This window comes from Oncorhynchus gorbuscha, linkage group LG15 (assembly GCF_021184085.1).
Source record: "Oncorhynchus gorbuscha isolate QuinsamMale2020 ecotype Even-year linkage group LG15, OgorEven_v1.0, whole genome shotgun sequence".
NCBI lineage: Eukaryota > Metazoa > Chordata > Actinopteri > Salmoniformes > Salmonidae > Oncorhynchus > Oncorhynchus gorbuscha.
In genome coordinates, this window is record NC_060187.1 from 27158543 (window position 1) to 27183706 (window position 25164).

The window sequence follows — 25164 nt, forward strand, 5'->3', positions numbered from 1 at the left end:
GGCCATGGACCCAAAATATAGATGTTTTGTTCCCCGAGCCACTTAGTTATCACTTTTTCCTTATGGCAATGTGCTCCATCATGCTGGAAAAAGGCATTGTTTGTCACCAAACTGTTCCTGGATGGTTGGGAGAAGTTGTCTCGGAGGATGTGTTGGTACCATTCTTTATTCATGGCTGTGTTCTTAGGCAAAATTGTGAGTGAGCTCACTCCCTTGGCTGAGAAGCAACCCCACACATGAATGGTCTCAGGATGCTTTACTGTTGGCGTGACACGACTGATGGTAGCGCTCACCTTGTCTTCTCCAGACAAGCTTTTTTCCGATTGTTTGGGGCATCCGGAAAGGGGATTCATCAGAGAAAATGACTTTACCCCAGTCCAATCCCTGTACCTTTTGCAGAATATCAGTCTGTCCCTGATGTTTTTCCTGGAGAGAAGCGGCTTCTTTGCTGCCCTTCTTGACACCAGGCCATCCTCCAAAAGCCTTCGCCTCACTGTGCGTGCAGATGCACTCACACCTGCCTGCTGCCATTCCTGAGCAAGATCTGTGCTGGTGGTGCCGCGATCCCACAGCTGAATCAACTTTAGGAGACGGTCCTGGCGCTTGCTGGGCTTTATTGGGCGCCCTGAAGCCTTCTTCACAACAATTGAACAGCACTCCTTGAAAGATCCGATAAATGGTTGATTTAGGTGCAATATTACCGGCAGCAATATCCTTGCCTGTGAAGCCCTTTTTGTGCAAAGCAATGATGAAGGCACATGTTTCCTTGCAGGTAACCATGGTTGACAGAGGAAGAACAATGATTCCAAGCACCACTCTCCTTTTGAAGCTTCCAGTCTGTTATTCAAACTCAATCAGCATGAGAGTGATCTCCAGCCTTGTCCTTGTCAACACTCACACCTGTGTTAACGAGAGAATCACTGACAGCTGGTCCTTTTGTGACAGGGCTGCTGAAATGCAGTGGAAATGTTTTTTGGGGGGATTCAGTTCATTTGCATGGCAAAGAAGGACTTTGCCATTAATTGCAATTCATCTGATCACTCTTCATAACATTCTGGAGTGTATGCAAATTGCCATCATACAAACTGAGGCAGCAACTTGGTGGAAATTAATGTTTGTGTAATTTTCAAAAAAAACTTTTGGCCCCGACTGTAATACCTCCCAATGCGGTCTGTACTGTATTCTAGGAATGTGTGTTAATCTCTCATCTTAAAATACTACAGTTATAACTGAAGCATTGGTTGATCAACAGAATTATTGACTCTTATCTGTGAGTGTCAGATTCATGTTACATTATCTATCTACACTTGCCTTACAGACATAGGGAACAACCACATGAAAACATAAACCAGAAGTCTGCTTTCTTATCAAAACATTTATTTCTTACTTTGTCAGGGATAAAAGTGCTGGGAGGGGGACGTCGGTTTTGCAATGGTGGCATTAATTATGATTACTGCAAAAGTACAGGGTGGGGGTGTTAAATTGTTATTCTGGCCTAGATAAGGTGCGTGTTCAGCAGGACGCAACTTTTTAGAACGTTCAGATAGGCTACACATGTAGAATAAGGAATCATATCAGCTCTATTCATGGAATTTCTATCTGCAACGTTCAAGATCATTTGTCAACTGAAGGTGTTGCTATGAGAGCTCCAGTGCTTCCCCAGACTCTAGTTGCTCCTTATCCCTTTGTCCCCCTCCCTCAATCTCTCCTCCCTCCGCCTCCCCCCGGATGACCGGCGTCTCCTCCAGGCCGTCCTGGTCTGAGCTGGCGTTCTGCGACTCAGGCCGCTCTTCATCCTCCTCATCTTCCACATCCATCTCATACACACGGACGTGCCGCAGGTTGGAGCTCAGCTGAGGGAGAAGAGACAGAGGGACATCAGACAGAGATTCTGAACCATTTCTCAACCACTGTTAGACCAAACTGTGTTGGTGTTCAATACATGGTCATTGAAGTGCATAGCTGCTTAGTGAAGCCAGATAAAACCTTAGTAAGGGAATCCCCTTTCCATTGTCTTACCACACATGCCACTTTCCGGATCCCATTCACAGCCACAAACTGGGCCTTCATGTTCTCCAAGTCTCTCCACTGGTTCTCTAGCACCAGCCCCTTGACAGGGATGGCGCCGCTCTGCTGGTCCAACCTGAGAATACAGATACCACAGGTGACCCATGGTGACTACTACAGTGGAGATAATTAAAGTAGACACATAGCAAATACCTACAGTAAATCTCTTGCTTAGAACAGGTGAATTACAGGTTAGGGTTATAGTTGATGTTTACTTGCACTGGAGGTGCAAGTCTTGAGTTGCAGCTTGTAATCAGGTAGATCATAATTGAGGGTTTAAGGTGAGTTGTAGGTTATAGTTACAAGTAGATCACTATTTGGGTTTAGAAATATAGGACTAGGTTTGCATGTTGGGGAGACAGGTGTTTCAATCACACACACCTAAGACTGGGGTCCCAGTTGAACTCCTCCTCACAGCTGAGGGCAGAGCCAAGAGGGAGCTGGGCAAGGACACGCCCCCTGTTCTCCTCTTCTGATGCTCGCAGCACCACTGTCAATGTCTCGTCATCATAGAAACGAGCATCCTGGCAACTGTACACACAGTCAGAACTGAAACGGACATGCAACAAAAAAATGGTTCTATAACAATTATTATCACGCACAGGGAATCCATTGCAGAAACGCACAGGGAATCCATTGCAGAAACGCACAGGGAATCCATTGCAGAAACGCACAGGGAATCCATTGCAGAAACGCACAGGGAATCCATTGCAGAAACGCACAGGGAATCCATTGCAGAAACGCACAGGGAATCCATTGCAGATCAGCATAAGAGCAAAGTAATATGCAATGCATGAGCCCATCATTTGCCTGTATAGTAGAGGTTGAGGTAATTGAGTGGATTCTAGGAAAGAGAGGAAGACAAGAGGCACTCACCTGGCCCCCGCAGCATCATCGTCAATACTGTGACTGAGAACATTACTCAGATCTATCGCCATGAGACCATTGGGAACAGGCCTGTGACAGACATAAAAAGATATACAATCAGACAAACAAAAAAAGCACATGCTCAGTCATAAACATTGGGCTATTTGGGGATCAACGACCAAGCAAATCTGGATTGAACCAGATTAAAATAGGGTGCAGGGTTGTATTGTACCTGAATGGGTCAGTAAACTTCCGCAGTAGATAAAGCTTGCAGGGTGAAATCTCTGGCATGCAGAACACCCCATAGTGCATATTGGTCTTCTTATCATTGTACCTGGTCATCAATAAAAAATGTGCATCAATGTTAACATAACAACCATTGGAATATACATTATCTACATTACCATTATGAACAGAGTGTGTTTTTTTGTTACTTACAATGATGGAAGTTCAAAAAGCCTTGGAGTGTTTTCTGAGCTGCAAAGACAAACAATAAAATGAAACAAATAAACAACTATTTTATTTATAATTTGTGGTATTGTGAAGAGTAGATGAATATGTCCTTACCTCTCTGGCACAGTGTAGAGGGGCAGACAAACAGCCTGTTTCACAGACTTTCCAATGACCTCCTACAGAGAACAAATCAGTATCACCACAACTAGTGTCACGACTCGACTCAAATTCATACGCCTTCGTTTGGATTCATGTAATCTCTCAACTCTGCTGTCTAGTCATGGAAAAATTATTCAATTAGAAAGATAACAGTTTCATGAACCTGCAACATGCAAACAGTGTTCCTTGGGTATGTGGCGATCCCAGGAGGCGCTGAGGGGAGAACGGACCATAATAATGGGTATGTGGCGATCCCAGGAGGCGCTGAGGGGAGAACGGACCATAATAATGGGTATGTGGCGATCCCAGGAGGCGCTGAGGGGAGAACGGACCATAATAATGGGTATGTGGCGATCCCAGGAGGCGCTGAGGGGAGAAGGGACCATAATAATGGGTATGTGGCCGATGCCAGGAGGCGCTGAGGGGAGAACGGACCATAATAATGGGTATGTGGCGATCCCAGGAGGCGCTGAGGGGAGAACAGACCATAATAATGGGTATGTGGCGATCCCAGGAGGCGCTGAGGGAGAACAGACCATAATAATGGGTATGTGGCGATCCCAGGAGGCGCTGAGGGGAGAACGGACCATAATAATGGGTATGTGGCGATCCCAGGAGGCGCTGAGGGGAGAACAGACCATAATAATGGGTATGTGGCGATCCCAGGAGGCGCTGAGGGGAGAACAGACCATAATAATGGGTATGTGGCGATCCCAGGAGGCGCTGAGGGGAGAACAGACCATAATAATGGGTATGTGGCGATCCCAGGGGGCGCTGAGGGGAGAACAGACCATAATAATGGGTATGTGGCGATCCCAGGAGGCGCTGAGGGGAGAACAGACCATAATAATGGGTATGTGGCGATCCCAGGAGGCGCTGAGGGGAGAACAGACCATAATAATGGGTATGTGGCGATCCCAGGAGGCGCTGAGGGAGAACAGACCATAATAATGGGTATGTGGCGATCCCAGGGGGCGCTGAGGGGAGAACAGACCATAATAATGGGTATGTGGCGATCCCAGGAGGCGCTGAGGGGAGAACAGACCATAATAATGGGTATGTGGCGATCCCAGGAGGCGCTGAGGGGAGAACAGACCATAATAATGGGTATGTGGCGATCCCAGGAGGCGCTGAGGGGAGAACAGACCATAATAATGGGTATGTGGCGATCCCAGGAGGCGCTGAGGGGAGAACAGACCATAATAATGGGTATGTGGCGATCCCAGGAGGCGCTGAGGGGAGAACAGACCATAATAATGGGTATGTGGCGATCCCAGGAGGCGCTGAGGGGAGAACAGACCATAATAATGGGTATGTGGCGATCCCAGGAGGCGCTGAGGGGAGAACAGACCATAATAATGGGTATGTGGCGATCCCAGGAGGCGCTGAGGGGAGAACAGACCATAATAATGGGTATGTGGCGATCCCAGGAGGCGCTGAGGGGAGAACAGACCATAATAATGGGTATGTGGCGATCCCAGGAGGCGCTGAGGGGAGAACAGACCATAATAATGGGTATGTGGCGATCCCAGGAGGCGCTGAGGGGAGAACAGACCATAATAATGGGTATGTGGCGATCCCAGGAGGCGCTGAGGGGAGAACAGACCATAATAATGGGTATGTGGCGATCCCAGGAGGCGCTGAGGGGAGAACAGACCATAATAATGGGTATGTGGCGATCCCAGGAGGCGCTGAGGGGAGAACAGACCATAATAATGGGTATGTGGCGATCCCAGGAGGCGCTGAGGGGAGAACAGACCATAATAATGGGTATGTGGCGATCCCAGGAGGCGCTGAGGGGAGAACAGACCATAATAATGGGTATGTGGCGATCCCAGGAGGCGCTGAGGGGAGAACAGACCATAATAATGGGTATGTGGCGATCCCAGGAGGCGCTGAGGGGAGAACAGACCGTAATAATGGGTATGTGGCGATCCCAGGAGGCGCTGAGGGGAGAACGGACCGTAATAATGGGTATGTGGCGATCCCAGGAGGCGCTGAGGGGAGAACAGACCATAATAATGGGTATGTGGCGATCCCAGGAGGCGCTGAGGGGAGAACAGACCATAATAATGGGTATGTGGCGATCCCAGGAGGCGCTGAGGGGAGAACAGACCATAATAATGGGTATGTGGCGATCCCAGGAGGCGCTGAGGGGAGAACAGACCATAATAATGGGTATGTGGCGATCCCAGGAGGCGCTGAGGGGAGAAGGGACCGTAATAATGGGTATGTGGCGATCCCAGGAGGCGCTGAGGGGAGAACAGACCATAATAATGGGTATGTGGCGATCCCAGGAGGCGCTGAGGGGAGAAGGGACCGTAATAATGGGTATGTGGCGATCCCAGGAGGCGCTGAGGGGAGAACAGACCACAATAATGGCCGGAACAGATATAGAACGGCATCAAAACACCTGGAAACCATGACTTTAATGTACAGTTGTTGAAGTTATTAAAACTCGTTTTTCAACTACTCCACAAATTTCTTGTTAACAAACTATAGTTTTGGCAAGTCAGTTCGGACATCTACTTTGTGCATGACACAAGTACATTTTCCAACAATTCTTTACAGACAGATTATTTCACGTATGATTCACTGTATCACAATTCCAGTGGGTCAGAAGATTACATACACTAAGTTGACTGAGCCTTTAAACAGCTTGGAAAATTCGAGAAAATTATGTCATAGTTTTAGAAGCTTCTGATAGGCTAATTGACATCATTTGAGTCAATTGGAGGTGTGCCTGTGGATGTATTTCAAGGCCTACCTTCAAACTCAGTGCCTCTTTGCTTGACATCATGGGAAAATCAAAAGAAAATCAGCCGTGACCTCCACAAGTCTGGTTCATCCTTGGGAGCAATTTCCAAACACCTGAAGGTACCACGTTCATCTGTACAAACAATAGTATACAAGTATCAACACCATGGGACCACGCAGCCGTCATACCGCTCAGGAAGGAGACGCGTTCTGTCTCCTAGAGATGAATATACTTCGTTGCGAAAAGTGAAAATCAATCCCAGAACAGCAGCAAAGGACCTTGTGAAGCAACATCAGTCAGGAAGTTAAAGCTTGGCCGCAAATGGGTCTTCCAAATGGACAATGACCCCAAGCATACTTCCAAAGTTGTGGCAAAATGGCTTAAGGACAACAAAGTAAAGGAATTGGAATGGCCATCACAAAGCCCTGATCTCAACCCTATAGAACATCTGTGGGCAGAACTTAAACAGTGTGTGTGAGCAAGGAGGCCTACAAACCTGACTCAGTTACACCAGCCCTGTCATGAGAAATGGGCCAACATTTACCCAAATTATTGTGGGAAGGTTGTAGAAGGCTATCCTAAACATTTGACCCAAGTTAACAATTTAAAGGCAATGCTACCAAATACTAATTGAATGTATGTAAACTTCTGACCAAATGGGAATGTGATGAAAGAAATTAAAGCTGAAATAAATCACTCTACTATTATTCACATTATTAAAATAAAGTGGTGATCCTAACTGACTTAAGACAGGGAATTTTTACTAGGATTAAATGTCAGGAATTGTGAAAAACTGAGTTTAAATGTATTTGGCTAAGGTGTATGTAAACCTCCGAATTCAACTGGTACCATTGCACTTATTCTGCTTCAGGCATTACCACGAGCAGGTCCTCCCCAATTAAGGTGCCACCAACCTCCTGTGGTGGCGATGTATAGCTTGTTACTGCAGTGAAATCCTATTACCACCGGAAAATAAAATAAAAGTTGGGAAGGAGGATAGAGAAGTAATGGACAAGGTAACTAAACGTGTGGGAGACAAAGGTGGGAGAGAGGGATAGAATGCAATATGAAAACTCTGTTGCGGAGAGTTAGTCAGATTTATATCTGCCTGGAAATCCTGGCAGAAGGCTTATGACTGCATGACTCAGCAGATTCTGAGCCAAATTTCACACGGGCAGTGTGGGCCAAATTACTTTCTTATTTTTATAAAAACTTTGGAAATGTACTTCTTATGCCAGGGACTAAATTAAGTAGTATACACTTCAGTACTAAAGGCAAATGAAATTGGGTTTCACTGTGTATGCGTTTTAGACTTACAGCAGGTTTCTGTAGACACAACTCAATCACCCCCTCCATCATCCTCTTCACAAAGTGTAGGGACTTCTGAGAGTAGGAAGGGAAGAGCAGCGGGCTCTCTAGATAAACCAATCAATTAGGTACAATGTCAGTTCAGTAAGGCAGTCAGTCACAACAATAGAGAAATACAATGGCAAACCAATCTTCCGTCATCTAATTACAACATGATGGATAACCACACACGTTATTTAAAAAAATATATATTTGACCTTTATTTAACTAGGCACTTCCTGCATAGTTGTCTCTTCTGAGATAAAAGGTTATAGTTCACCTTTCAAGTGTGTGCTCTCCTGCAGAAACTTCAGCCATTGGTTCCCCTTGGTGTTGGGCGGAGACACTAGATCCTCATCCTCATCCTTCAGGTACTGCAACAACAAAAAAGGACAAAAAGTGTGTCATTGTACACTGATCACACACACATACTAAAATATACACACAGACAGACTACGCTTGTCCCTCACCTGACCGACCCGCTCCACATTAAAGTACTTCCCTTTCCGGTCAAACAGCTCTTCGTTCTGTCCGAGCAGAGGAGAGGGCATGTAATTGGCTAGTTTGTGAAAAGCTGTGGAAATTAAGTGCTATTCTATTTAACATATATCTTACCTCACTGAAGTGCTCAGACAGGAAATCCGCCACAAAGGCAATGTCCTTCTGGGTCATCTGAGGTCAATGGGATAGATTGGCATTATACCAATGGATGAGAAAATAATCCACATGGAAGCATTTATGACACTACTTTGATCAACACTTCCTGTCTCACATTCACAACCTGAATCTCACCTTATTGAGTTCTGGAGGGACGTGTTCCTCTGACATTCTTAGCATAGCTGCAGGAAAGAAAATATGTATTAAAACACTTGCATTTAATAATCAATGATATTTTAAATATACTCAAATATTCCATCAGTCGCTCAAAGGTGGTATATATCTCAAGCTCCCAAAAGAGGTGAGGTCTTACCTACATACAGCCACCGGAAAAAGGCTTTGAAGTTCTTCATGCTCTTGTCAATCACCCTGAGTAAGAGACAGACAGTGAGGAATGAGATGAGGGGGAGGGGTTTAACAAACACCAGGGTTGAAGTCAACTCCATTTAAAATGAGTGATAATGTGTTATTAAAAGAACAAAATACTAATCTAATAGCATATCAATAAGCATGAAAACTCACTGTAGAAGTTCGTTGGCTTTCAAAGTGAATGAACCCACAGCTGTAATGGCATCTATAACAAAACAGAAATATTCACATAACTTTAATTTGATAAAATCCCACGAGCAGCTTAGAAAACTCATTTTGAACAAATGTTCCAGTCATGCAAATTACTAATGCGTGTCAGCCCTGATCTCAGACAAATTAAATGCACAATTACATCCACTTTAATCTGGTATTTATCACAGTCATGGTTTAAGCAGGATCTTAGCACTGTACCTTCTATAGCTGCTGAGTCCAGGCCTAGAGGCTGGAACTTCTGTTTCCATAGAGACATCCCCTTCACCTCACTGAGGTGGTACAACAGAGCCTCTGAACCACTGGAAAGTGGAGAGGAAAAGAAGGGATGAGGATTGGTACTAAAGATTGTGATACCACTCATGATGCAATTTCTTGACATTTGCATTGTATGGTCCCGAAAAAGGGCATTATGGGTCACGATAAGTGAAGAGATAATTATTCATGTCAGTTGAGTTGCTACCTCTGCAGGTGGCTGATCACCAGCTTCTGAATGCTGGAGTAAGAGGTTTCTATAGACTGCCCCAGCTTCTTCAGCCCCTATGAAACACAAACAATTTACATCAATCTTACAAAGCTACAAAATGACCACACACAATCAATCTTTGAACAACTTTATTATTCAGCTCACCTTGACGGTTAGCTGATTCATTAGGAGAGCCTGTAGTTCAGGGCTGGTCAAAAATAGAGAATTCGGTTAAATAAATAAAAACTTTTAACATCTCTAAATCATTATTTTCCATGTCAGATGAGGTTTATGATGTCCTGTAGTGCCACCTACAGGACACTTTGAAGTACTACATTTCAAATGAAAGGCCTGTTGAACATGTTTTTGCATTAGTGCTCACAACTACATGCACTACTAGTCATTAGAAAGCATGTTGTGGAGGACGTGGTAGTGTACAAGGGTCATTGGATGACAGTAACGGTTCTCACCTCGACTGTCCCCATAGTAGAAGCTCCAGAAACTCATCCTGGACTTGTGTGCTGGTGTTCTTCTCCTAAAAATAGGAATTGGTTCAGATCATGTCTTTTAGGTGTGATGTCATTATTGGAAAACGGGCTGGAGGCAGACTGAACGGGGCCCGGTTTCCTGATAGAACTTAGGCTTATGAGTGTTTTACATGATGCATCTTTCCTACAACGTCTTTTGGGAAACGCATTACCACGCAGAGAGATCCTCCGCTAAGTGCGTCGTTGAGGCATGTGTCGATACTGATATGATCTAAAGAAAGGCAGCGCTGCTCTGTGATCAGCGTTCCCCCTTTCAAATATTTCCTTAACATTAAAATGATTCCACAATACTGACGATGGTTCAGCTCCTATGAGATATGACCTATGGCTACAAATATTGGGGAGGCTTATTCTAAAGTTTACCCTATAATAATAATGCACTAAATCTTTGGCACATCAAGGCACACGTTACACATCATGAAATATATTGAGGCAAAAATGACAGACAGTAGCCTACAATTAGAAAAATAGAACGATTGAATGAAATGTATTTCTATATCATTGACATACAGTTGAAGTCGTAAGTTTAAATACACTTAGGTTGGAGTCATTAAAAGAAATCGGTTTTCAACCACTCCACAAATCTCTTGTTAACAACTATAGTTTTAGCAAGTCGATTAGGACATCTACTTTGTGCAAGACAAGTAATTTTTCCAACAATTGTTTACAGACAGATTATTTCACTTATAACTCACTGTATCACAATCCCAGTGGATCAGAAGTTTACATACAGTAAGTTGACTGTGCCTTTAAACAGCTTGGAAAATTCTAGAAAACTATGTCATGGCTTTAGAAGCTTCCGATAGGCTAATTGACATCATTTGAAAGAAATCAGCCAAAACCTCCACAAGTCTGGTTCATCCTTCGGAGCAATTTCCAAACGCCTGAATGTACCACGTTCATCTGTACAAACAACAGTACGCAAATATAAACACCACAGGACCACATAGCAGTCATGCCGCTCAGGAAGGAGACGCGTTCTGTCTCCTAGAGATGAATGTACATTGTTGTGAAAAGTGCAAATCAATCCCAGAACAACAGCAAAGGACATTGTGAAGATGCTGGAGGAAACAGGTACAAAATAATCTATATCCACAGTAAAACGAGTCCTATATCGACATAACCTGAAAGGCCACCCAACAAGGAAGAAAACACTGCTCCAAAACCGCCATAAAAAAGCCAGACTACGGTTTGCAACTGCACATGGGGACAAAGATCGTACCTTTTGAAGAAATTTAACAAAAAATTGAACTATTTGGCCATAATGACCATCATTACATTTGGAGGAAAAAGGGGAGTCTTGCAAGCCAAAGAACACCATCCCAACCGTGAAGCACAGGGGTGGCAGCAACATGTTGTGGGGGTGCAGAAGGGACTTGGTGCACTTCACAAAATAGATGGCATCATGAGGTAGGAACATTTTGGAGGATATATTGAAGCAACATCTCAAACCATCAGTTAAAGCTTGATCACAAATGGGTCTTCCAAATGGACAATGACCCCAAGCATACTTCCAAAGTTGTGGCAAAATTGCTTAAGGACAACAAAGTCAAGGTATTAGAGTGTCCATCAGAAAGCCCTGACCTCAATCCTATAGAAAATGTGTAGGCAGAACTGAACAAGTGTATGCGAGCAAGGAGGCCTACAATCACAAAGCCCTGACCTCAATCCTATAGAAAATGTGTGGGCAGAACGGAACAAGTGTGTGCGAGCAAGGAGGCCTACAATCACAAAGCCCTGACCTCAATCCTATAGAAAATGTGTGGGCAGAACTGAACAAGTGTGTGCGAGCAAGGAGGCCTACAAATGACTCAGTTACACCAGCTCTGTCAGAATGGGCCAAAATTCACCCAACTTATTGTGGGAGGCTTGTGGAAGGCTACCCAAAACGTTTGACCCAAGTTAAACAATGCTACCAAATACTAATTGAATGTATGTAAACTTCTGACCAACTGGGAATGTGATGAAAGAAATAAAAGCTGAAATAAATCACTCTACACTATTATTCTGACATTTCACATTCTTAAAATAAAGTGGTGATCCTAACTGACCTAAGACAGGGAATTTCTACTAGAATTAAATGTCAGAAATTGTGAAAAACTGAGTTAAAATGTATTTGGCTAAGGTGTATGTAAACATCCGACTTCAACTGTATATAGGGCTATAGCCTATGCTATACGTCTTTTAATTCAGTCATCTCGGTTTTCATTTAAAACATCTTTATATGCTTCGCTTGTTTATAGCAATTGCAAAAACATTGGCAACTCTGTATTTGTGTTCACATTCATTCTAATGTTACTGCCGATAAACAGAACCGACCGCTAAACATCTTGATGTTGTATTTAATGGAGATCTTCTCTGTATAAAGTTACGCAGAAAAAGCTAAAAATATATATATTTAAAAAAATCTAATGACGCACTTAGCTGTTCCCACAAGTGGTCTGAGGCAGCAGTTAAGTAACAAGCCTTTTCAAGTGCAACTTTAGTAACGATGGTATTGGGGAACGGCTCAGAGATTCTAACAATGCTCCTACAAAGATTCTGACAATGAACTTAGCCTTAAGATGCTTTTGGGAAACCGGGCCCTAAACAGTGACCACTGACCTGAACGAACTTAGTGAGCCGAAGGTCCATCTGCATGAGGATATCCTCCCAAGCCTCACACATACAGGTGAGAGAGAGACGCAGGTACTGAAGGAACGAGACAGAATAAGTTGGAGAGAGAAAGACCAATGGCCAGACTGGTCTGATGAATGCCCTCAAATATCACCATGGAAATATTAACTATGAGGATACTTCTAGTCATATTAGTTACATAAAGGAGGCCACTGACCTGCAGTAGAGTGGAGATGTGGGTGAACTTGCGTGCCATCCTGGTGACCTCAGGGAGACAGTCGGACAGCAGCCCTGTGTCGAGCTGGATGAGACAACAATACACAGTGAAAGACCTCAAATAAACAAAGAATATAGAAGATGACGGTCAAGATGGGTAAGAAACATGCTTCATTTCACTTAAATGTGAACATAACAGATTACCTGGATGTAGCAGATCTCTGGGTCATTGTCAGCTGACCTGATCTCTGTGATGATAGACAGAGACTTCAGGTCACTGGACAGACACAGGCTGCTACACGTCCCAGGAACCTGACGAAAATAATCTGCCGGTTACATCATAGTCACTGCAGAAAGTGGGTGACTGAACCTGTGCATTAGTGTGTGAGTGCAATCTTACCCCCGGTAAAGTGGCAATCTTATACATCCCATACGCATACAGCTCCACAAAGCCGGAACCTCCACCAAGAACCAGGATGTTTAGTCTGCAGACAATTGACGATGTGGAAGTATTTGTATGTGTACATGAGATTGTGCGTTAACAAAATGTTCAGTAATAAAGCATGTGAAACCTTCAGCACACACCTCACTTCTCCTAACAAGTTCAGGATCTCGTCTGACTTCTCCTCACTACGAGACAGAGAGTTGGTTATGAAAAAACATGTATTCTAATGCAAACAGATTGTCTGAAATATCATTTAAATGAATCATTGATGCTGAAGATATATAAACATACCTGAATATCTTTGAAGTAGTACTGTAGCTAAGAATAAACAAAACATTCCTTTAGAGGGTGGTTGGGGGGGGGCAGATGACACAAAACAAGCTAAATGTTGTACTGTTTAAACACAAGAACCAAGAGTTTTCCTAAATATATTTTACTTGAATAAATGTCAAATGGCTGATGTGTTCTCAGTGACCTTATACAGAAATGTTTACCTCTTGGGAAGAGTTGGCAACTTGGGAAGAAAAAGGTTTGACTCATCTTCAGAGGTGTAGAATGAGTTGAGGACGCTGAAAGACAGGCAGTTTATATTTGACTATGCAGTTCACACACATACACACATTCAAATAGAAGTCTAGTGTAGCCACACATCCCCTCTACAGACCTGCTCTCCTCTAGCACCTCCATCCAGTGCATGCAGGACACAGGGTTCTCCAATGGAAACAAGTGAAGGATCTCTGCCTTCTCTGCATCACACAGCACCACCAGTTTAGTGTCCCCAAGGCTAAAGGCCAGGACTGAACACAGCACAGAGGACATACATTAGATAGGCAGTGAAACAAATGCAGAGGCTGACACACTGTGTTGTAGTAAATGTGTTGTGTTCAGTGTACGAAGGTTTATTGTTGTAACAGTGGTAAAGTAACGTAACTATGCAATACTTCCAATGTGATTAGTAATTTAAGATAATCAGGTCCATCTCTTGCCATCTCTTACTTTTGCCATCAGGTCTCCAAGCAAGCGCAGTGATCTCCTTTCCCGTATTCTCATTGGGTGGCAAGCTCCAAACACGCTGGAAATTGGCAAGGCGATGCAGTAGCAGCTACAACACAAACATCAATTGACACAGAGATGAATGAAATTACTCCCAATATAAGCAAATGTGATCTGGCATTAATCTGGGTATGAAACATATGGGGGTGTGTCTCTTTCCCTACCTCGCCAGCAGTGTTGGCGAGGGCAATAAGATCCCTCTTTGGAGACCATGCCATACACAGAACAGGGTTGGGGAGCTGCTTCTCCCCCACTTGACGAAATGCAGGCATTTTTGTGGGCTGAAAATAGAACACAGAAGCATTAACAAGGGAATAAGTGGCAGTCATTTTTGCTATACTTGTCAGTGAAGAAGTAGCTAAATTGACAGTGGCTGAGTGAGTTTGGGAATAATCAGACCAGGCAGGCAGTGACACCTATCCAATAACCTTGTACCCAGACTAATTGCAAATATTATGATAACTCATCCATTTTCATCTGTGCTAATTGTGCATATGCGGAAGTCTTTGGTGAGAAAGATTACCTGTGGTGTATTCATTATTCGTGTTTCCGTAACAAAACGTTTCGTCTGTTGAAAACGTCTAACGTTTACTATAGGAACCAAAACGATAACAAACAGAGCAAACGGAACGAAACGGTGATGGGACCTAGCTGCAGCTGTCCATTAAACTCTCGTTTTCGTTGAAAATGTTTTTCGTTTGGAGTAAACTGTTTCCGTTGCAACTAATGAATACACCGCAGGTAATCTCGTTCCCCAAACACTTTCGCATATGCGCAATTAGCACAAATTAAATGGGTTAGTTATCATAATGAATACACCCCTGTCCTATCCCGATGCAAAATAAAAATACAAGACACATTTCAGTTAGCTAGCTAGCTAGCTTGCATGCTATACTATCTAACGTTAGTGCAAACGTGGTATCTTACTGTACTGGGATGTCTGAGGACCAACTGTGTTACTGTTACTTTGAAACTAGAAATAAACAATACGCTTATATTTACTTCTTTGCAGGATGCTGTTAGTGTGATCTAACTAACTAACTCCATATTCGCCACGGCCAGCGCCACTGAATAAAGTCTTACGCAATCATGTTCAAGACTGAATAGCCAATGAAATTGACGCAACGGGGACCCTGAAAGGACAAACTGAACTACTGTGCTGTTGCAGTGCAAAGATCGCTTCTCCCTATCTGGCTCACTGATCAGGCTACTACATAGAGATAGATAGAGGACAATCTCTAAAAAGGTTCACCTGATATGGATGAAAATACCCTAAAATGTAAGCTGACAGTCTGCAATTTAACATCATAGTCATCGCATAATTTCAAAACCAAACGTTCTGAGACAAAACAACAAAAAATGTGTCACCGTTCCAATACTTTGGAGCTTACTGTATCTCACAAATGTCTGGCCATTTTGTGGACGGGGATTGTGGCCTCTTGGATGATTGGGACACCAACCCACCTAGAGTTTAGTACAGGGGTGGCAAATCATTTTGGCTTGAGTGTCACATCGGGATAAAAAAAATTGAGTGGAGGGCCGCACAGACCAATTTGTTTGTAAAAAGCTATTTGCGGGCCAGAAAAAAGGCAGTTATTTAAAACGTGTAGGTCAATTATAACTTCAACATACTTTATATCTAGTTTAAAACATTGTAAAGTGGCCATTAGTGTTTTTTAACTCAAAATATAAAATAGTTTTACTCAACCTACGGGGGCCCGATTTAATGGGCTCACATATTCGGAAGGTTGCATGTGTTTTTATTCACCCCTGGTCTAGAAGTTAATCATTTAATGAGTGAGGTAAAAAATATATATATATATATATATATATATATATATATATATATATATATATATATATATATATATATAAAAATAAGAAGAAATCTGAAATAAGTGATAAATGGCAATAAGTGTTAACTGACAGGATGTAAGGTCTGTCAACTCTAGCTGAAAGGAGGATCAGATTTGAAAAGCTCAGTTTCTATTCTTTTCAGAACATGAGCGAGGCTATTCAAAGTCACCACCAATTAATGCAGTTATTTTTAAATGATACCCTCAACAAGGCACACTTGAGCTATTTCCATATATGAGTTGGATAGTGTGAGTGCATTGGGCTTTGGGAAGACGAGTGGGGGGTTGGTTCTGGGGCAGTGAATGAAGGGTCAGTGCTGAAGGATAGTCAATGGTAAAGTGTTGTTGGGGTCAGTTGCTTGGCAGTGTGTGTGTGTGTGTGTGTGTGTGTGTGTGTGTGTGTGTGTGTGTGTGTGTGTGTGTGTGTGTGTGTGTGTGTGTGTGTGTGTGTGTGTGTGTGTGTGTGTGTGTGTGTGTGTGTGTGTGTGTGTGTGTGTGTGTGTGTGTGTGTGTGTGTGTGTGTGTGTGTGTGAGGGGGGTTGATGGTTTGAGAGAGCAGTCCAGTGGACATTCCTCCCTGCCCTGTCACTAGCACTTAACTGTAATCAGTAGACAGTTGGAGAACCGGAATAGCTCTGCGCTGTTAGGATCAACCGTCTGCGACATCGGCCCACAAATAGACCAAGTGAGGCTGCAGAGTCAGAATGTGTCTGTGCCCTTTTAACCCAACCATGAGATGCGTCAGCCATCAACTTTTCCAAGCGAAGTGGATAAATCGAGCTCAAGCAGAGAACTGGGTTACTACCAGTCACTCAGGGTATACAATTCCAAGGTATCATTGAGACACAGCCTGCGAGAGAGGCCAGAGAGTATTTCAAGGTTGCTGGAGAGGATGGAGGCTCAGAGAAGGCAATGAACATTGACCATAAGTTACCCTGGTCCCCAACCTCCATTGTGCAAAAAATGCTCATACATGGAAGAGACTATACTAATAACACTGAAGTGTCTATACTAATAACACTGAAGAGTCTATACTAATAACACTGAAGAGTCTATACTAATAACACTGAAGAGTCTATACTAATAACACTGAAGAGTCTATACTAATAACACTGAAGAGTCTATACTAATAACACTGAAGAGACTATACTAATAACACTGAAGAGACTATACTAATAACACTGAAGAGACTATACTAATAACACTGAAGAGTCTATACTAATAACACTGAAGAGTCTATACTAATAACACTGAAGAGACTATACTAATAACACTGAAGAGTCTATACTTGTCATGTTTGTCATTTATTATCATGTCTTGTCCCTGTGCTCCCCATTCTATTCGTTTCCCTCTGCTGGTCTTATTAGGTTCTTTCCCTCTTTCTATCCCTCTCTCTCCCCCTCCCTCTCTCACTCTCTCGCTCTCTCTTCTCTCTATCGTTCCGTTCCTGCTCCCAGCTGTTCCTATTCCCCTAATCAATCATTTAGTCTTCCCACACCTGTTCCCGATCCTTTCCCCTGATTAGAGTCCCTATTTCTTCCTTTGTGTTCCGTTCCTGTCCTGTCGGTTCCTTGTTTAGAATTCACCGTGCTGTGATTGTGTATCGCCCTGTCGTGTCGTGTTTTCCTCAGATGCTGCGTGGTGAGCAGGTGTCTGAGTCTGTCTGGTTCGAGTGCCTTCCCGAGGCAACCTGCTGTTCACCTGCTGTTCAAGATCGAGTCTCCAGTTGGTCCTCGTCATTTCGAGTGAAAGTTGTGTTTTTTGTTTGTATTCACTTTACTGGATTAAAGACTCTGTTTTCGCCAAGTCGCTTTTGGGTCCTCTTTCACCTGCATGACAATACTAATAACACTGAAGAGTCTATACTAATAACACTGAAGAGTCTATACTAATAACACTGAAGAGACTATACTAATAACACTGAAGAGACTATACTAATAACACTGAAGAGTCTATACTAATAACACTGAAGAGTCTATACTAATAACACTGAAGAGACTATACTAATAACACTGAAGAGACTATACTAATAACACTGAAGAGACTATACTAATAACACTGAAGAGTCTATACTAATAACACTGAAGAGTCTATACTAATAACACTGAAGAGTCTATACTAATAACACTGAAGAGTCTATACTAATAACACTGAAGAGTCTATACTAATAACACTGAAGAGTCTATACTAATAACACTGAAGAGTCTATACTAATAACACTGAAGAGACTATACTAATAACACTGAAGAGACTATACTAATAACACTGAAGAGTCTATACTAATAACACTGAAGAGTCTATACTAATAACACTGAAGAGTCTATACTAATAACACTGAAGAGTCTATACTAATAACACTGAAGAGACTATACTAATAACACTGAAGAGACTATACTAATAACAATGAAGAGACTATACTAATAACACTGAAGAGTCTATACTAATAACACTGAAGAGTCTATACTAATAACACTGAAGAGACTATACTAATAACACTGAAGAGTCTATACTAATAACACTGAAGAGTCTATACTAATAACACTGAAGAGTCTATACTAATAACACTGAAGAGTCTATACTAATAACACTGAAGAGTCTATACTAATAACACTGAAGAGTCTATACTAATAACACTGAAGAGTCTATACTAATAACACTGAAGAGTCTATACTAATAACACTGAAGAGTCTATACTAATAACGCTGAAGAGTCTATACTAATAACGCTGAAGAGTCTATACTAATAACGCTGAAGAGTCTATACTAATAACGCTGAAGTGTCTATACTAATAACACTGAAGAGTCTATACTAATAACACTGAAGAGTCTATACTAATAACACTGAAGAGTCTATAATAATAACACTGAAGAGTCTATACTAATAACACTGAAGAGTCTATACTAATAACACTGAAGAGTCTATACTAATAACACTGAAGAGTCTATACTAATAACACTGAAGAGTCTATACTAATAACACTGAAGAGTCTATACTAATAACACTGAAGAGTCTATACTAATAACACTGAAGAGTCTATACTAATAACACTGAAGAGTCTATACTAATAACACTGAAGAGTCTATACTAATAACACTGAAGTGTCTATACTAATAACACTGAAGAGCCTATACTAATAACACTGAAGAGTCTATACTAATAACACTGAAGAGTCTATAATAATAACACTGAATAGTCTATACTAATAACACTGAAGAGTCTATACTAATAACACTGAAGAGTCTATACTAATAACACTGAAGAGTCTATACTAATAACACTGAAGAGTCTATAATAATAACACTGAAGAGTAGTATACTAATAATAGCTTGTTCAGAGGCTCAGCAGCAGATCTCGGGTCGAGGAGTGAACTCAACTGGCCACAATAAAGCAGAGTTACAGTTCAGAGAGAAGGGTGATGTCAAGCTTTGAGCTAAGATCAGCATTAGTTCCTAATCCAGCCTGTGACTGAGAGAGCCTGAACTTCCTCCTCCTCCATATTTATCCCACTGGGCATATACTGGTTGAATCAACATTGTTTCCAAGTCATTTCAATTAAATTACATTGAACTAATGTGGAATAGACCTTGAATTGACACCTGTGCCCAGTGGGATGGTACTGACAGATGCATGTACTCTGTAGGTAGCAGAGTACACACATTTTTCATGACCACCAGCTGTGTGGGTTTGACAGCTCAACATGGTAAGGTACAAAGAGAAAAGCCCCTCAGTTCCATGTGTCAGATGTTATGTGTGTATGTGTGAGTATTTTGTTCTGCGTATTGAGGTACTGTATTTATTGTCATCAGTAGAAAACATTGCACCCCTGTGATTTTCTCAAATTACCCCACACCTCTCTCTCTCTCTTTCTCTCTCTCTCTCTCTCTCTCTCTCTCTTCTTCTCTCTCTCACCAGCATTCTGGCTGTGAAATCTGAGCCCGGGGCCAAATATAGCCAGACACAGTGAGCGGTCAGATGCTGGGACAGATGGGATAGCAGGCCACACTGGAGGAACCACTCAAGTAGACCTCGACCTGCTCACAGTGCTCGCACTCACTGCCCGACCAAAAAAGCGTCTCTGCTGGGAAAATACGCTTCTGTCTATTCTCACAGACATATAATCTTAACAGCAAACTGGAACTACTAGACTGGGACAATACCTTTGGACAAAAACTTGAAGGTAAGGCTGTCCTTTCTCATTTCTTGTTGACATTATCAGTGGAATGTCCTGGAGGCGCTGTTGTTTCCTTTGTTTTATATTGAAATGCTACTTACGGCTTATCAGCAATCAAGAGATCCTTTGAATTTTGGATATTAGAAAAATGCTTAGAAAAATCTGTTGATATCAATTTACTGTCAGTGTATGTGAGGATACTCACTTTTGCATTTGAGATCAGGTTAGTGCCAGGGCTGCTCGTAAAATATGGTTATTTTCACAAGATATTAAAGTTATGTTAAAGTACATTAAAATGGATGTACTAAGTACATAGTTATTGAACACTGATAGCAGAAATTACGTACTCTGTTCTATTCTGTAATTGACGGCATTGATGACAATGACCATTGACAGTAGTCATTGACCTTTTGTCAATTAGTTTTAATATTTTTTAATATTCCCCATTCATATTTAATCAATGTAGTATAGTTAATGCATCTTTCACATGGAAAATAACAGCCTCCGAAGAGAATATTATCCCTTGTGCCTGACTGTGTATACATATGTTTGTATGCATGTGTGTGTCTTGTGTGAGCTCGTGTATGGGTTATACTGCAGTGTGTTTAAAGGGGCCTTATTGAGGGTGGGGTTCTGCTGCTGCTGTGAAACATAGCCCAAGGGGATTCAAAATAACAACACCTGGTCTCCTGGACGCCATAAAAGGCAGAATGCCACACTCGTATAAGTACAGTATACGATACTGACACACAAACACACTCACTTCTATACAGAGTGACTATTGCAAGTACGGTTGCATTCACACGCTCCATCCTCTACATTATAGTAGATTCCCCTCTACATTATAGTCATGGAGCTCACATGCCTACTGTACACACCTATGTTCCCAAGCACATTCTACATATGCATATAGATGCTTCGACTTTCATCTGATGTGTGTTCCAGACCACCTGTTTAGGAAGGGACAGAGCTATGCTTGAGCTATTGACCACTGTCAGTGGAGAGTTTCATAAATGTGTGGTATGACCAAAACAAAACAATCCCACTGTGAAGGTGCGCACACGTGGGTGTGTGTGTTTGTGTGGCTGCCGCTGTAGTTTATCTAGTCTTTTGAAGTGTATGGACAGTACATCTCTAATTATCATGGTTGAAACTTTAAATATTTTTTACTTGTAGTGAATTGTTGCAGAGACAGATAAAGAGGGAGAGAGAGAGAGAAGAATAAGGAAGCGAGAGGAGAGTGAGGGAAGTAGACAATTAGGGAGAGGGAGGGATGGTGACAAATGCCAGTCATGCACACTTTGACCTCCCAAAAGCCTTTGTTAATACCAACCAGCTGAGCCCAAAGAATGCCAGCCTAAATCATCCTCAACTGTAGGTTGATGAGGGAGGGTGTGTTGCTGTTCACTGTGAGGTCTGTTTTTATTTATTCAGATGACTATGTGTATGTTGTTTATAATTAGTGTCTGGCTATATCTACTGTGTTAACTGAATGTCATGTTTGTGTGTGTGTGTTTCAGGATGCAGGATGGGAGATGGAATCAGTCCCTCCCCCTCTCTATGCTTATGAAGGATGGGGGCAGGGTTCTAGAGGGAGACGGAGGGGTGTTCTCAGAGACGTCGTCTGATGGGGATCTATACCTGGACTCTATGGCGGATATGGACGCCGGAGTTGGGGACTTTTCAGATCTTACCGCCTTCCTCAGCCAAGACGAGATCAACCGCAGCCTGGACCTGGCTCGGGAGGCCTTCAGTGATGCAGAAGACCGGGGAGTCACTGTCTCTCCTATTCCCAGAACCCAGGAGCCGGCTCTCTACTTCCCCTCTCCCACCCCCTTCAACACCACAGAATACCTGACCAAAAGCCCCAGCTTCCCCCACCAAACCAAAGCCCACTCCCCAGATGACAGTCACTCAGTCAAAGTCACCTCCAGCCAGAGTTTCCACCTCAGCAGGCCCATACAGGCCACATGCGAAGCCATGGCCTTGCCTGAGAAGTTTGTCTGCCATAAGAACATCACCCCAGTCTACAAGCAGGACAAGCCCCGACTGGTCCACGAGGGCTTAGAGCTGAATGAACGGGCTGCCTCCGCCACTGAGTTCTGTAGCCGTGCTGCCACCTTCATCGAGGAGCTGTCCTCCATCTTTAAAGGCTCCGCCCAGCCGGAGCAAATGGGGGAGGAAGACTCCTCCTCTCCCGACAGCGGGTATCTGTCTCCTAAGAGCCACTGGCCGGCCCCCCAGGGCTCTGCCTCTGTCCCCCCACAGCCTCTCATCCAACAGGGGGCACCACAGCAGTGTGAGCCAGGCTTGGGTATCCAGCTAGCAAGCATGATGGGTGGAATGGGTGTGAAGGGTGTCCCTCCTCTGAGTGTGACGGGGGTTCCAATTGACTCCAATCTGATGAGTGTGAATGAGTTGATGGGGAAGCAGCAGCACAGTGGAGCCCCGTTGATGGGGAAGCAGCAGCACAGTGGAGCCCAGTTGATGGGGAAGCAGCAGCACAGTGGAGCCCAGTTGATGGGGAAGCAGCAGCACAGTGGAGCTCAGTTGATGGGGGAGCAGCAGCACAGTGGAGCCCAGTTGATGGGGGAGCAGCAGCACAGTGGAGCCATGTTGATGAGGAAGCAGCAGCACAGTGGAGCTCAGTTGATGGGGGAGCAGCAGCACAGTGGAGCCCAGTTGATGGGAGAGCAGCAGCACAATGGAGCCCAGTTGATGGGGGAGCAGCAGCACAGTGGAGCCCAGTTGATGGGAGAGCAGCAGCACAGTGGAGCCCAGTTGATGGGGGAGCAGCAGCACAGTGGAGCCCAGTTGATGGGAGAGCAGCAGCACAGTGGAGCCCAGTTGATGGGGAAGCAGCAGCACAGTGGAGCCATGTTGATGAGGAAGCAGCAGCACAGTGGAGCTCAGTTGATGGGGGAGCAGCAGCACAGTGGAGCTCAGTTGATAGGGGAGCAACAGCACAGTGGAGCCCAGTTGATGGGAGAGCAGCAGCACAGTGGAGCCCAGTTGATGGGAGAGCAGCAGCACAGTGGAGCCCAGTTGATGGGAGAGCAGCAGCACAGTGGAGCCATGTTGATGGGGGAGAAGCTCAGTGGAGCACAGAGTGTAGATGGAGACCTGTCATTGCCACACTTCACCCAGAAGCTGAAGAGCCAGGAGGTGGCAGAGGGACACCCCATCCGACTGGAGTGCAGGGTGGCAGGAAACCCTCAGCCGCTGGTCAGGTAAGGAGAAGGTGCTAGGTGGAAGTCTGATTTGGTTGTGATCATATTGGTGATCAGTAGAATGAGACGGTTAACACCAGTGGTGGAACACAAGAGATTCATTGTGTGCATTAACAGTATAGTAAATATGACTGCTGCACGTTCCTCAACATATACTCAAGTTTATTTAAATGCTACTGTATATCTGTTTATCCTTTTATTAAGATCTCCAATGGTGTGTGTTACCCATTTGATGTAGTGGGTAAAGATCAGAACTCTGTCATCATACTACATTTAATGCTATCGTTGCAATGCAGTTGATCCTCTTGTTGGTCTTACACCAACTTCCTTCACCTCTAAGGGAAGTGGGTCTCCATGATGGAGACTTTTGAAATGATCCCCCTCAGTAAGGGAGTCAAATCAAACACACTGACTCCAGTGGAGGCTGATGAGGGGAGGACGGCTCATAATAATGGATGGAACGAAGCAAATGAAATGGTATCAAACCATGTTTGATGTATTTGATACCATTCCACTGATTCCTCTCCAGCCATTACCACGGGCCCATCTTCCCTAGTTAAGTTGCTACCAACTTAATGTGACTGACTCCCCATTTGGACATGTGGTAACTTTGGAGTTTTGTTGTGAGAGGATTTGGATATATGGCGAAAAAGATCCAACTTAAACTCTTGGGCACATACTCATATAGAGTGGTGTCTGTGGTAGGAAGCAGAGCCTTCAGTCAGAGATAGGGTTGCTCAATGGGTGTGGGAGTGGGATGTAGAGGGAGCGGGAGGAGGTAGGAGGTGAGAGCTGTAGGGTGTCGACAAGGCCTCCACAGAACACCTGCTGTGGGGTTGGGACTGTGTGTAGCCACAGTAACCGATAAGCCTTGCGACCAGGTGCTAGTGGAGACATTGTCAGGTCAGGGAGTTTCATCCTGGGCAGTCATTCTGCTCTTTAAAATAAATAATAATATAGCACCCCCTGGCTGTAGGGATTTGGAAACTAAGCTGAGACACTTTTCAAACAGAAATTAATTTACTGTGCCCAATGGACTCAGGCTGTACAAGCCTTTATTTGTTATTGTCTAGTTGAGGCCGGGCGTGGGGTTCATTTCGAGGAGAAGGCCTTCATCCTGCCTGGTTGAGGTTGACTAACAGAGTACAAAGGGTGAGAGGCCTGGGGGCCGTGGTTCTGATATGGTTCTCTCCTGTCCTGGTGAGCTATAAGGGGCCTCTTCCTCTGCTGTATAAATAGTCTCCAGGCCAACAGGAGCTAGGCCCTGAAACGTAAGCAATGTCATGACACAGCGTTTTCTGTCACTCTCTACCTCTTCACCTCTCCACACCTTCTTGGGAAATATGAATGTTGTAGTGTAGTGTTGTATTTGACCAATGGGAGACAGTGGCCATGCCCAAATACCCATACTGTAGTGTACTGTACCACATACTTAAACTGCATACTCATTTTGGCATTTGATGTAATAGAATTCACTAGTCCTTTCCGAGTCCATAAATTTACGCCCTGTACCAAAATGAAGGAATGGTGGGAGTCAATGCAATCGCGCATTAGATTAAGCATTCAGAGTACTATTTTCAAAATTTCACATACTATTTAGTATGCTAGTGTGATTATTCAGACACGGCCAGTGTAGCAATGCAGTCATGGAGAGGGGGAGAGTGAAAAGGAGAGGA

At 43.6% G+C, this 25164-nt stretch overlaps 2 protein-coding genes across 6 annotated transcripts in view; one reads left to right on the forward strand and one right to left on the reverse strand.

Moving 5' to 3' along the window:
* Window positions 1-1355: 1355 nt before the first annotated feature.
* anapc4 (anaphase promoting complex subunit 4) lies at window positions 1356-15367 on the reverse strand. 5 transcript variants are annotated; one of them, XM_046301068.1, is made up of 29 exons: window positions 15234-15367; window positions 14396-14512; window positions 14175-14280; window positions 13843-13975; window positions 13673-13747; window positions 13470-13496; window positions 13319-13363; window positions 13134-13218; window positions 12938-13045; window positions 12735-12818; window positions 12506-12592; window positions 9824-9888; window positions 9519-9561; window positions 9351-9427; window positions 9089-9189; window positions 8831-8882; window positions 8622-8677; window positions 8444-8490; window positions 8267-8323; window positions 8122-8178; window positions 7932-8025; window positions 7622-7719; window positions 3502-3563; window positions 3373-3411; window positions 3167-3268; window positions 2944-3024; window positions 2449-2616; window positions 2020-2143; window positions 1356-1853 (listed from the first exon to the last, which is right to left on the reverse strand). In XM_046301068.1, exons 2-29 carry the CDS (start codon window positions 14501-14503, stop codon window positions 1638-1640), a joined length of 2397 nt encoding a protein of 798 aa, XP_046157024.1. In that variant the 5' UTR covers window positions 14504-14512; window positions 15234-15367; the 3' UTR covers window positions 1356-1637. The 5 variants fall into 5 exon arrangements, with proteins under 5 accessions (XP_046157024.1, XP_046157023.1, XP_046157021.1 ...); XM_046301067.1 differs by having other exon boundaries at window positions 15159-15318; XM_046301065.1 differs by lacking the exon at window positions 15234-15367 and adding an exon at window positions 14755-15131 and having other exon boundaries at window positions 13470-13490.
* A 4708-nt stretch (window positions 15368-20075) lies between these two features.
* Window positions 20076-25164, forward strand: part of palld (palladin, cytoskeletal associated protein) — a 111381-nt gene continuing 106292 nt past the window's right edge. The window contains 2 exon segments of the mRNA XM_046300598.1: window positions 20076-20264; window positions 21779-23488. Of these exon segments, the coding sequence (XP_046156554.1) occupies window positions 21780-23488 (1709 nt within the window). The 5' untranslated portion in view covers window positions 20076-20264; window position 21779.

Bases quoted from the DNA above. Each gene is read 5' to 3' on its own strand.
- anapc4 (XM_046301064.1), bottom strand. The intron at 13,976-14,174 runs GTAAGAGATGGC...TGCTGTGTTCAG, and splicing joins TTGGAGACCTGATGGCAAAA to TCCTGGCCTTTAGCCTTGGG. The intron at 1,854-2,019 runs GTAAGACAATGG...CTTCTCCCTCAG, and splicing joins TCCGGAAAGTGGCATGTGTG to CTGAGCTCCAACCTGCGGCA.